The 12,505-nt window shown below is 42.5% G+C and overlaps 1 protein-coding gene across 7 annotated transcripts; it reads right to left on the reverse strand.

The window, feature by feature from the left end:
• Positions 1-1,950: 1,950 nt before the first annotated feature.
• Positions 1,951-9,479, reverse strand: LOC115402437 (uncharacterized). Of its 7 annotated transcripts, none has more exons than XM_030110990.1 (10): positions 9,378-9,479; positions 5,809-6,132; positions 5,453-5,719; positions 5,221-5,301; positions 4,780-4,863; positions 3,786-3,869; positions 3,351-3,434; positions 3,046-3,132; positions 2,852-2,965; positions 1,951-2,102 (listed from the first exon to the last, which is right to left on the reverse strand). In XM_030110990.1, exons 1-10 carry the CDS (start codon positions 9,412-9,414, stop codon positions 2,026-2,028), a joined length of 1,239 nt encoding a protein of 412 aa, XP_029966850.1. In that variant the 5' UTR covers positions 9,415-9,479; the 3' UTR covers positions 1,951-2,025. The 7 variants fall into 7 exon arrangements, with proteins under 7 accessions (XP_029966850.1, XP_029966851.1, XP_029966852.1 ...); XM_030110991.1 differs by having other exon boundaries at positions 3,351-3,431; positions 5,221-5,304; XM_030110992.1 differs by having other exon boundaries at positions 2,873-2,965; positions 5,221-5,304.
• Between the last annotated feature and the right edge of the window lie 3,026 nt (positions 9,480-12,505).

The raw sequence follows: 12,505 nt of genomic DNA on the forward strand, positions 1-12,505 counted from the left end.
TCTTCATAGTGAACAAACCCGTTTCCAGACTGACTCTCTCCTGATAAAGCCCAAACCAACAACCACTAAAACACCAAGTCCACACATTTTTTTCATGACTTGGCAGCTTCAAAAGATGAAATTCAAGCCAAAATGAAGATTTTTCCAGAAATTACTCAGCAGCAAACCCTGCAAGTGCACATTAAAAAACAGAGACCTCTAAAAAAAACAAAACCAGTGAAGCTGGCCTATTGTATAATCGTAGATAAAAAAAGAATTCAAAGATTTTCAAATTCTCTTCAACTTATATTCAATTGAATACTTTGCAAAGACAAGATATTTAAAGTTCAAACTGGTAAAGTGTGTTGTTTTTTGCAAATATGAGCTCAATTTTGAATTTGATGCCTGCAACATGTTTCAAAAAAGCACAAGTGGCGAAAAAGACTGAAAAAGTTCAGAAATGCTCATTAAACACTTATTTGGAACCTCCCACAAGTGAACGAGCTAATTGAGAACAGGAGACGCCATGATTAGGTATAAAAGCAGCTTCCCCGAAATGCTCAGTCATTCACAAACAAGGATGGGGCGAGGGTCACCACTGTGTGAACTTTGTGAACACCGCTTTTTAAGAAAATTTCTCAATTTCTCAAATTTAGGGATTTCATCATCTATGGTCCATAACATTGTCGGAAGGTTCAGAGAATCTGGAGAAATTACTGCATGTAAGGCCGAAAAACAACACTGAATGCCCGTGACCTTCGATCCCTCAGGCGGTACTGCATCAAAAACCGGCATCTCTGTGAAAAGGATATCACCACATTGGCTCTGGAACACCTAAGAAAACCCCTGTCAGTAACTACAGTCCGTACATCTGTAAGTGCGTTAAGTTAAAACTCTACTGTGCAAAGCGAAAGCCAATTATCAACAACACCTAGAAACGCCGCCGGCTTCGCTGGGCCCGAGCTCCTCTAAGATGGACTGATGCAAAGAGGAAAGGTGTTCTGTGGTCTGACGAGTCCACAATTCAAATTGTTTTTGGAAAGTGTGGTCGTCGTGTCCTCTGCAGCACAGAGGAAAAGAACCAGCCGGACGGTTCAAAGCCAGCGTCTGTGATGGTCTGGGGGGGGGGGGGGGGGGGGGGTACTGGAGCCCAGGGCATGAGTAACTGACACATCTGTGGAGGCTCCAGTAATGCTGGAAGGTACATACAGGTTTTAGAGCAACATATTTTTCCATCCAAGCAACATGTTTTTCATGGACGCCTCTGCTTATTTCAGCAAGACGATGCCAAGACACATTCTGCTCGTGTTACAACAGCGTGGCTTCGTCGTGAAAGAGTGCGGGCTCTTGACTGGCCTGCCTGGACTCCAGACCTGTAGACCTGACCCCCATTGAAAGTGTGTGGCGCATTACGAAGCGTAAAATAGAACAGCGGAGACCCCGGACTGTTGAACAACTTAAGCTGTACATCAAGCAAGAATGGGAAAGAATTCCTTCAGAAAAGCATCAAAAAATGGTCTCCTCAATTCCAAAATGTTTACTGAGTGCTGTTAAAAGGAAAGGTGATGTGCCAACTGTTTTGCAATGTGTTGCTGCCATTAAATTCTAAGTTGATGATTATTTGCAAAAGAAAACACAGTTTCTCAATTTGAACTTTAAATATCTTGTCTTTGCAGTCTACTCAAATGAATATAGGTTGAAATGGATTTAAAAATCATCAAATTCTGTTTTTATTTATACCAACTTCCCCGGTCTTGAGTTTTGAACATCAGAGCCATTTGAATAGAAACAGTCATGTTTGAAATAATAAATAATAAGATTGCTTTAAAAAATGATGATTAAGTGCAACTTTGACTAAATGTTTCCGTGTTTAGTTTAGAATCAATTCAGTAACGTTGGCTTTATGAAGATTTTTATTATTATTTTTTAATGAAAAAAAAAAAGCAAGATCATCCATGTCAGAAAGAGAAAGACAGAAAGCTGACGATGATCCAGATGAGTTCAGAAAGGCCTCCTGGGCTCTCAGCAGCAGTGGACCGGTGTTGCTCAGTGGAGTCGGACAGAAGCAGACGGCTCTCCCAGGTTCTCGTACGTCGCTGCAGCCTCGTCTTCTTCATCCTGAGCTGCAAACAGGAAACTGGATTCACTTCTGAGATCCAGGCTTTATTCACACCATGTTTTTCAGACGGAAACACAAAAACACGACTTTTTAAGAAAACTTCACACAAGATGGAACTTCATGAAAACAATGACTTTTGCTGTGGAAAAGGGGGGAAAACAACATTTTGAAAAGGTTTCTGTGGAAACAAACATCATTTTCAGAATGTTTTAGTTGAAATGTAAAACTTTTCTGAATCAAAAACAAAAACGCTGTGTTCTCTCTTGAATGGTGGTGAAAACAGGGCCTTAATGTCAGAACAATGCAGACAACACTGGAGGCTCCGGCTACACTTCAACCATCCAAATGTTTCTGATCTGTCTGAACATCATCGAACAACAAATCCAACATGACAGAGATGTGAAGGAAAGACTCTTTCTCTGTAGACAGAAACATGTAGAATGAACATGATGAATGTAACTACGGTTCTATAAATCCCAGATGGCTGCCAGAAGGTGGTGCTGAAAACACTGAATGTTCCCTTTGCACGTGCACAGTTCGACTGTCTATACCAACAACGTCACTCGTGACCCCTGGGTGACCCGAGGAAGGCATTACGTTTTGGTGTCACCACAGACTCAGCTCCCTTTTCTGCTCGCTTAGAGTTTGCATGCAGCTGAGTACAGAAGACTGAAGATAACGGGATGAGGCTGTACGGCATCAAACTGTGTCACTGGCAGCCATGTTGGATGGAGCAGCAAGGTTCAAACCCACAAAGGCTGCGACGGCAGTTACCGCTTGTTTCAGCTTCATTCTTCTGGTGGTCAGGAGGGATGAAATAGAACTCGGCTTTATACGCTGTGGTTCCATCTTTTTGAATTTGTTGTTCTGAAAACAAAGAAAACAGAGTGAAGTGAAGATTGGATCAACAGTAAAACACTGGAGCAACTTGTTGACCTGAGACTCACCTTTAATTCTGGCCCACATGTTAACCGTCACAACACAGAGGACAAGTGCTGCTAATCCCAGAGAGACGGCCAGATTTCTGCTCAGACCTGCAGAGAGAATCAAGACATGGCTTCAACAGTCTGACTGGAAAACGTCTTTCTTTACAACTGGTGAAAACAGAGACGAAGTGGAGCTGCTGAGCTGCTCCTCCTCGTCTGAAACTCCTCCTGGAGCTCCAACAGGGATCTGGACTGGATCTGAACCTCTGCAGGTCTCAGCCTGGTTTTGCTCTTTAAACATTCTGATCAGAGTCAGGAGTCGTTACCTTGTGGATCTGCTGAAGCTCCACTGGTTCCAGTTGTGGTCGACTTTGACAAGGTTTCTGGTTTTACTGTTGATTTTGTGTCTCCTGGACAAAAAAAAAAAAAAAAAACGCAAAACAAAAAACACACACAAAACAATCAAATCCACAATTAATGAGATTTAGTCCTCATTCATTTCTGGCTGGAGAGCGATGTGGAAAGACTCTCCAGTGTTTGTGTATGCTTCATTTGGACCACAGCAATAAAATGTTCATTTGGCTGAGGCTCGAATGAGTTTAAATCAGCATTTCTGAAACTGTAAACTCAGAGTTCAGGGTGAGACTCGGCGTTTGTTGAACCTTCTTCATGAAACAAAGCGCTGGACTGGATCTGAACCTCTGCAGGTCTCAGCCTGGTTTTGCTCTTTAAACATTCTGATCAGAGTCAGGAGTCGTTACCTTGTGGATCTGCTGAAGCTCCACTGGTTCCAGTTGTGGTCGACTTTGAGAAAGTTTCTGGTTTTACTGTTGATTCTGTGTCTCCTGGAAAAAAAAATACAAAACATTAAAATCCACAACTCAAGAGATTCAGTCCTCATTTTTGAATCAAGCCTCAGCTAGCTTAGCCCTCCTTAGCTACTATCAGGGGTAAATTTTTAGAGGTGGTTAGAAACATGTATAAAAATATCAAGTCCTGTGTTTATATTAATGGAACTAAATCTGAATTCTTTGTGAGTCTGAAGGGAGTAAGACAAGGTGAAACTTTATCTTCACTGCTCTTTGCCTTGTTTATCAATGACTGGAATCCTACCTGCTGCAGAGAGGATGTCAACCAATTGAAATTGAAGATCGTGCCATAAGTCTTTGTATGAAGTTGTTGGTCCTGATATATGTAGACGACACAACTGTTCTGTCCATGACAAAGACCGGTCTACAAACCGCCATAAACTACATGAGTGAATATTGTAATAAATGGAAGTTACAGATGAATCATGAAAAAACAAAAGATTCAGTATTCAGCCACAGGAAGGGTAACACCAATGAATTTAATTTTATGTGTAATGGAACTCAGACAGAGGTTGTGCCTTCTTTCAAATATTTAGGAGTTACATTTAAACATCATGGGTCATTCAAGCCAGCCATTAAAGAGTTTCATGATGCAGCTAACAGAGCAATGTTCGCAGTCCTGGCAAAGGGCAGAAAACATGATGTGTCACTAGAGGTCATTTTAGATTTCTTTGACAACCTGGTTTCCCCAGTTCTGCTGTATGCCTGTGAAATGTGGGGGTTTGAAAATATTGATTTACTTGAAATACTGCACCTGAACTTCTTAAAGTATATGCTCAGAGTGAAAACAATTTTCAATGTGATGACCCACCTGGGCCACTGAGTAAACTAGATGTTTCTATGAAAACCATAAACACAACGCAACAGTAAGTTGTGGAGTCGTTACCTTGTGGATCTGCTGAAGCTCCACTGGTTCCAGTTCTGGTCGACTTTGAGAAGTTTTCTGGTTTTACTGTTGATTTTGTGTCTCCTGGACAAAACAGAAAAACAAAAAACATTAAAATCCACAATTAATGAGATTTAGTCCTCATTCACTGCTGGCTGGAGAGCGATGTGGAAAGGCTCTCCAGTGTTTGAGTATGCTTCTTTTGGACCACAGCAATAAAACGTTCATTTGGCTGAGGCTCGAATGAGTTCAAATCAGCTTTTCTGCAACTGTAAACTCAGAGATTCCTGTCTCAGAGTCGATGGACTCGCAGTTCAGGGTGAGATTCAGCGTTTGTTGAACCTGCTTCATGAAACAAAGCGCTGGACTGGATCTGAACCTCTGCAGGTCTCAGCCTGGTTTTGCTCTTTAAACATTCTGATCAGAGTCAGGAGTCGTTACCTTGTGGATCTGCTGAAGCTCCACTGGTTCCAGTTGTGGTCGACTTTGACAAGGTTTCTGGTTTTACTGTTGATTTCCTGTCTTCTGGAGAAAAACACAAAACAATAAAATCTACAGTTAAAGACATATAATCCTCATTTTTCAATCAAGCCTTGTTCACAACCAACATCCATCAAATAAATGTTTGCTTTTTCTTTTGCTGATTGGAGTCTCTGTTCCTGACTGGGCTCACCTGAGGGTCGAGGACTGAAACGAAGCTTTTCTCCTGTCCAGTCAGTCACTTCACAGCTCAGGAAGTGTGTTTGTGGGTGAAGATAATGTGACTTTTTAAGAGTCACAGTGGCAGAACATTCATTCTTTTCTGTCTTGATCTGACTGTTTTCTTCATCAATATCTTGATCTTTAATCATCCACTTCACTTCCTGTTCACAGTTTTCCTCTGAAGACATCACGAAGCATTTCAGTGTCTCCTCGTCATCGACTTCCTGTTCAGTCACAACTGAAAGAAAAACACACAAATGACACTAATTAGCTTTTTTTTCTGGGATCAGAGCTATAGTGGAGATTAAACAGCTCATTAATACTCACTGGTTGCTACAGACAGATGCACGACAGACCAGTGAACCAGAATGTGATTCTTTGAATCGTCTGATTTGTATTGTTCACAGTAATAATGACCAACATCCTGAACGGTCACTTTCTTGATTATCAGAGAACAATTTGCTGTAACTCTCAGTCTTTCTGATTCTATTTCACCGTTGTTTTCGATCTTCCCAATTTCAACCAGGTCAAATGAGGCAGCTCTTCCATGACCGTAGTTCCATATTGTCCCATTACAGTCCCGCTGACCCTCCAGCTCATGTTCACAAGTCAGAGTGACGTCCTCTCCTGCTCTCTGAACAACTGCAGCCACTGGTGAGGAAAAAGAAGAAAACTCATATTAAATTCTTATTTAATGGAAAACTGAGTCATTCAGACCAAACAGAAGTCCAGAAAACTCTTCAGCTCCCAAGAGTTGACTCAGAAAACGAGAATTTGTTTCTTTGTGCTGTTTACTGAGATGAGAGTCAAACACAGACAGGACTGCAACTGACACTTTATACAGTAATAGATTACTGCAACTCCATTACTTTTTAGTAGAGACCATCACTGTTGGCTAAAGTTACAGTCAGCATTAATTTTAGGTAGGTTGGGTCTTTATTGGGGGAACTGTTTCATCCAATGCTAACATCTGCGCAGTGAGCTACTTCATTTTGAACGGGAGATGTTAGATGATGAGCATGTTTAACATTTGCGATCAGAAATACTATAGTGTGTGGTTTACTCTGAGAGGGGCCAACTGAGCACAAAGACAGGCTGTCCCTGCCCTCATAACAAACCTCCCTGATTGGCTGGACAGCTGCAAGTCATCAGGTTAAAAAAAAAAAAAAAATCCCCATCTCAGCAGAAACATGGAAATCTGGGAGCTTCTACACTCAGCGGTGGTGAAATTTAGTGATGGGAAAATGAAGCTTCATGAACCACCGTCATCATTTTCTGAAGCCACCAGATGGCGCTCTTGGTTTTAAGAAAGAGGCTGAAGGACTGAAAATGCAGTGTGGCCTCAAATATTTCTTGAACAGATAGCACCATCTAGTGGCTTCAGAAAAAAACAGTGGTTCATGAGGCTTCACCTGTCCATCACATGTGAAAGTGAGCCGTTAATCCTCAATCATCACATCACTCCTGGACGTTTGTCCTCCATTCCATCCAGAGCCCCAAACGGTTTGAACGAATCCATTTCCACCTGCATCACCTCCACTCCTGCCATAATGCATCAATATTTTCATTCATCTTCACTATTAGCAATTTTAAGGAGGGAGGCAGTTCAGGAGCCACAGAGAAAGGTTTGGAATGTTGCACCTGATGACACTGAAACTCTGCTGAAGAATCTTTTGGAGTGTGATGTGCTCCATAGTCACAGATCAGAAGAGGAAGCTCTGGTGAAGTCTGTCTTCTGTTCTCTTGAAGTTTATAGTCTCTGAATCGGGGAAAGTTGGACTAATCCTGCAGTGTGTACTGGGCTTTCAGCCCATTTTACAGCGGATGCGTTGCATCACCACTGCGTCACAGAGCAGTGGCCATAAGGAATCGACCCCACTGAAATAAACAGCTGCTTTTCCTCCAGACTGACTTGTGGCACGACACACTGCAGCCATACTCCAGTACAAAAATGTTTAACACATCATGAAGTGTTTTGCTTCACTTCTTCTGAATAAAACAATTATGATGGAGACTCAGGGAGTCGTTAACCCTTTAAGCTCGGGGCCATTTTCGCCTAAAAGTTCAATTAAAGACGTACCCAAAGTAAACTGAATGCTGTTCTTGAACTGTTTGGAGTACATGCATGGTTGGGGTCTCATTTGAAAGCTGACAACCTGTATTTTCACCCAGTGCAGTCAGAATTACGCTAGGTGCTACTGGCACAGATTTATTTATGTTGCAGTACACTGAATTAGGATGAATTTCATTCTCGCCTTAATTTTTTCCCTCTTAAAACACCTGGAAATAAGTGTGGCAGCACTGTGCGAGCTTGAAAACACAATTTTGCTAAAGCCTGGGGTCTTACATAGTTCAGGTCAAAATGTCAGAGCAGTACTACAAGAAATGAGTGTTTCACACATGTATTTGTACTGCTATGCCCCGGCGGGGTCAATTTTGGACATCCTCTGTATACCCTCCGGATGCCCTCTGTACAATGGTATATGTTGCTTTTTGGCCCGTTTTACATTATTTTCACTCCAAAAACTCATAAAGTACTCAAAAAATCACTTCAGATAGGCTTCAGTGTGGGATAAGGCCCTCAGACTGAGAGGAGCAGGGACAGACAGCAGGTGCATCCCTCAGCAGATGTCTGAGAAGTCACAAAACCCCGCTCGCGGGCCAGCCAGCCATTCAGCAAGCTCATTGGCTACCAGCCCTGTCAGTCAAACGTTTCTACCGACGTGATTGGCTCAGAATACGTTGATTACGAGTGATGACGACCGATGACGTGGGTCCATCAGTTTCGGCAGCGGTTGGCTGGTTAGCCATCGGAGGGAGGGATGAGTCACTTGATTGGTTGAAATATGACGAATAAGCAACGGAAACCGATCAGTCGCCATATTGGATATCCTCAGCACGAGGGAGAGACGTCTGGATGTTTTTATCTGATAAAAAAATGGATTATTATCGGACGCGCACGCGGAGAGACGCGCCGCGTGCGCGCGCGGTGGCGCGTCTAATTCTGGATTATTTGCTTATTTCAAGACATGTTTTGGACAAAAGGCTATACTTTCTAGCTTTGCCTGGATGCATACGTTTGTACTGTGGCAGTTTTTGCTGGATTATCTGGATTATGGATCATCTGTGATCAGTTATGAGCCTCCAAAGGTGAGTTGCGCTGTTTACTTAATTTGCTCTATGTTGGACAAATGTGTTTATACTACCCGCTGTGGTAATCACATCTGAAAGTGGTTTATACCAGCGGATTCATGAGAATATCAGCTTTCTAACGGTACATAGTACGTCTGTGGAATATGCAAAATGCGTCTGGATAATTGATAAATGCATCGGGAGAAGTTGCCGGTCTGAGCTTAAGGGAACTTGAACATTAGCTACAAAACCCACAATGCCTTGTGTCTGTCTGCAAGATAGCAACCCTTCAAAAAGGGAAGCCCAGTTCAAAATAGATTTTTCTGCATGTTGATCTCTGCATTTCTGTTGCTGCGACTTCTTGTTTCCAAGAAGCAGAAGTAGAATTAACATTAATGTTGCAGGTAAATTTGTCAAACAGTGTATTTCTGACCTGAACTCAACAAATCATCTTTTGTGCAAAAAGCAACTGTACTACAAATCGTTATGATCCACTCAGCTCAACTGAGTAAGAAGCAAAGACACGAACTGGATCAGAGAATTGAGTCAATCAGCATCGTGGATACTCTGTCTTCTAACTTCAAATCTCGATAATTTCAGAAAAATAAACACTGATAAGCCTAAAGAGCAGGCAGAGACCACTTCCTGAGCGAGCTGCAGTTTTCCCTCATAAATCCAGATCCTGATGTGGAAGCCTACAGTTTTCATGAAAACCACAACACACACAGCACATGTCCTGTTTCAGAGTTTTTTTGCAGACTCACCGGTAACGTGAAGCATCAACAGAAAATATAAAGACATTTTCTCCTTTCTGAGTTCTGGGCTGAGCTGCTGCTTTTACTTCTTCTCCTCTTCTCTCGCTGTCCGGCTCCTTCTGATGCTTTTAAAAGAACATCTATAAATACTGTGGTGTGAGAGATCTCATCTCTCCACCCTCCAACTTCCACTTCATTTTTTGTGGTTTCAGTGATGCTAAATGTACATGAAGCTCATCAACTTTGCATCTGACGTTTATGATCTTTTAACATTGTTGGTGTGTGATTACCTCATTACAACTTCTTTTAAGTTGTCATTTCTCTTCATTCATCCATATTTAAGTAATCTACAAGAATATTCAGTCCGAGCTCGAGATGACCTGAAGCGACTGGTTTACGTAGACCGGTGACACCAAGTATGAAGCGCTAAATATGCGTGCGCAGCATCGTAGCAGACTTTATGATGAAGGAGAAAAATCTTACCTCCATAGACTTTCATGCACTGCCAGTTCTCCGATGGCGGTGTGTAGGCACGCCTCCCCTCCGTCAGCATGGGGTCTATGTGTTTTATGTCTGTGGTCGTCATGACCATGCTGTTATGCTGGGGCTGGGGTCTGGGATTACAGCTGGTTGTCTGAGCCCTGAGGGCCTCTCTGGCCTGCTTCAGAGGTCAGAGGTCATGGACAGGCTGATCTTTAATCCCTCTTCATATTCTGCATGTAGACTTGGTCACTTTGTTGTCTTGTGGGTTGTTAGACTAATGGCTATCTGGATTAGGCCTCTCCTGATGCCCTGCTTTGTAATTTGACACCTGGATCCTCAGCTTGCATGTCTCTAATAACTACCAGCTTTGTTCTGAGAAAAGCTCTCTGTCATGTCTTTATGCCGGTGCAGTAGCCGGTCGTCTGGAGTGTCGATATTAATTGAAAGACCGTCGTATCTTTGCTCTCTCTTCCTTCTCTTCACTCTGTTGTTTGTTTGTTTGTCTGTCAGGCTGTCCTGGATTATTTTTGGCTCATCTCCAAGCTGCCCTTTATTTGTAAAATCCTAGAGAAGGTTGTCTACCTGCAGCTGGAAAACCACCTGGACAATCATGACATCTTAGAGGTCTTCCGGTCCGGTTTTAAACCCCGGCACAGCACCGAGTCAGCTCCACTCAGGGTTTTTAATGACATCCTAATGACTCTGGTGACTATGTGGTTCTGGTCCTGCAGGATCTGACTGCTGCATTTGACACCGTCAACCACAACATGTTAATATCCCGACTGCAGCACCTGGTCTTCATGAGTGGTCCTGTACTGCAGGGTTCAGGTCCGACCTGACAGACGGAGCTATGTGTGTTTGTCTGGCCAGCTCTGAATCCTCCTCCACTCCTCTGTTGTATGGGGTTCCACAGAGCTCAGTCTTGGGGCCACTGCTTTTCTCACTTTATTTATTACCGCTGGGGTCCATCCTGAGAAGTCACGGCTTGTCTTTTCACTGTTATGCGGACGACAGCCTGATCTATGTCCCATTTAAAAAGAAAGAAGCCTTTTCATTAATTAAAGCCTGGACAGCCGTAAACTTTCTAAAGTGTAATGAGACAAAGACAGAGATTATTGTGTTTGGTCTTGGTGATTCCTGTGAACCTCCACCTGCTGACTCGGGCCCCTTAACTCCACATGTGAAGGCGACTGTTTTGAATCTGGGTTTTAAAATGGTCAGTGATTTTAAACTAGATTCAAAGCTTTTAGTTTCCTGAATGGTCTGGCCCCGCCTTCCCTCTCTGAGCTGCTTCACCCCGACACTCCTGCTCAGTGCCTCAGATCAGCTGACAGGCTGATCTGCTGGAGGTCCAACCGTAAGCTCAGAGGGGCTTTTAACTCAGCCTGAGACTCTGCTGCTGGGTTTTTTTTTACTTTTTTTAAATTGTTTTTTCAAATGTATTTTTGGTTGTTTTGTTTTCCTTGTTCTTACTGCACTTTATCTTGCACTTGCACTTTTATTTATAAATTTTTACAGCACTTGCCAGCCTTAGTTGTTTTTAAAGTGATAAATAAAACTGAGTTGAGTTGTTTGTTCACTTGTTTGTTTTCTTTACTCGCTGTCTCTCTTCCTGTCTTTCTGTCCCCCCAATATCATGTATCAGAAATAGCATATATCAGTAGTATTCTAAATAAATACAATAAAGTAAGAAACCATGGCATCAAGAGGAGCTTTATAGCTATGAGCTCCTCTTCAAATCTGTCGGGCACACAACAGCAGCCAGATCTCCATTCGTGGGCTTCGATACTGGACAGGACAGGTTAAAAAAAGAAAAAGAAAAGGAGCTGTCCGTGGCTCTGATTTTGGATCATTGGAAGGACACATCTTGTGTCTTCTGTTATACACGGCTGTGGCACATCCTGCAAGCTGCGAAAAGCAAAATGGACTGACAACAAACCAAACGTCAAAGAAGGAGATGTGGTTCTACTAAAAAATGCTCAAGCAACCAGGAGCAAATGGCCCGTGGGACTCTGGTCATTAAGGTTTGTAGAGCAGTGACAACGAGTTTGCAAGAGGAAGTGCAGTTTGGAGAAGAAGAGACTGTGAATGTGTTCTTAAGATGTATGTCAGAGGTTATCGTTTTGCTTCCAGGGACCCATATTTTAAATGCAGTTGAATTTTGCAGATGTCTGTGTATTATTGTGGTGTTTGTTGTGATATAATGTGAGTATATCAAGCAGATCATATCTTGGAGTCAAAGACACTAATAATTCAATAAAAATAATAAGTTACTTAAAGTTCATGGTGGAGAAATGAATAAGTTCATTTCGTGGTGAAAGCTGATTAAAAGCTGATTAAAACCATCTCCCAGAGTTTTACTGAATGCCAGAAGCAGAAACTTTCCACATTAGTCTCCTGCATGGTGTTGCTACAACTTGTGAGAAAGAGTAAGAACCTTTGGAGACCTTTAGCATCGTCTGTTTTACCTTGAGGCCTGATTCAGGTAAGCTGCTGCGATTTTGATCTCATTTCTGTAATGATAGATTAAAAGTACCTCTTGGTTGCACTTCTGGGGGCTCAAATGTTGGCAACTTGTGACCAAGTCTTTCGGTTCACGTCTTGTGAACTGCTCCAGACAGTCCGACAGTTTGCTGCTGATTGTACATATCATC

The sequence above is a fragment of the Salarias fasciatus genome, chromosome 15, assembly GCF_902148845.1.
Source record: "Salarias fasciatus chromosome 15, fSalaFa1.1, whole genome shotgun sequence".
Taxonomy (NCBI): Eukaryota; Metazoa; Chordata; class Actinopteri; order Blenniiformes; family Blenniidae; genus Salarias; species Salarias fasciatus.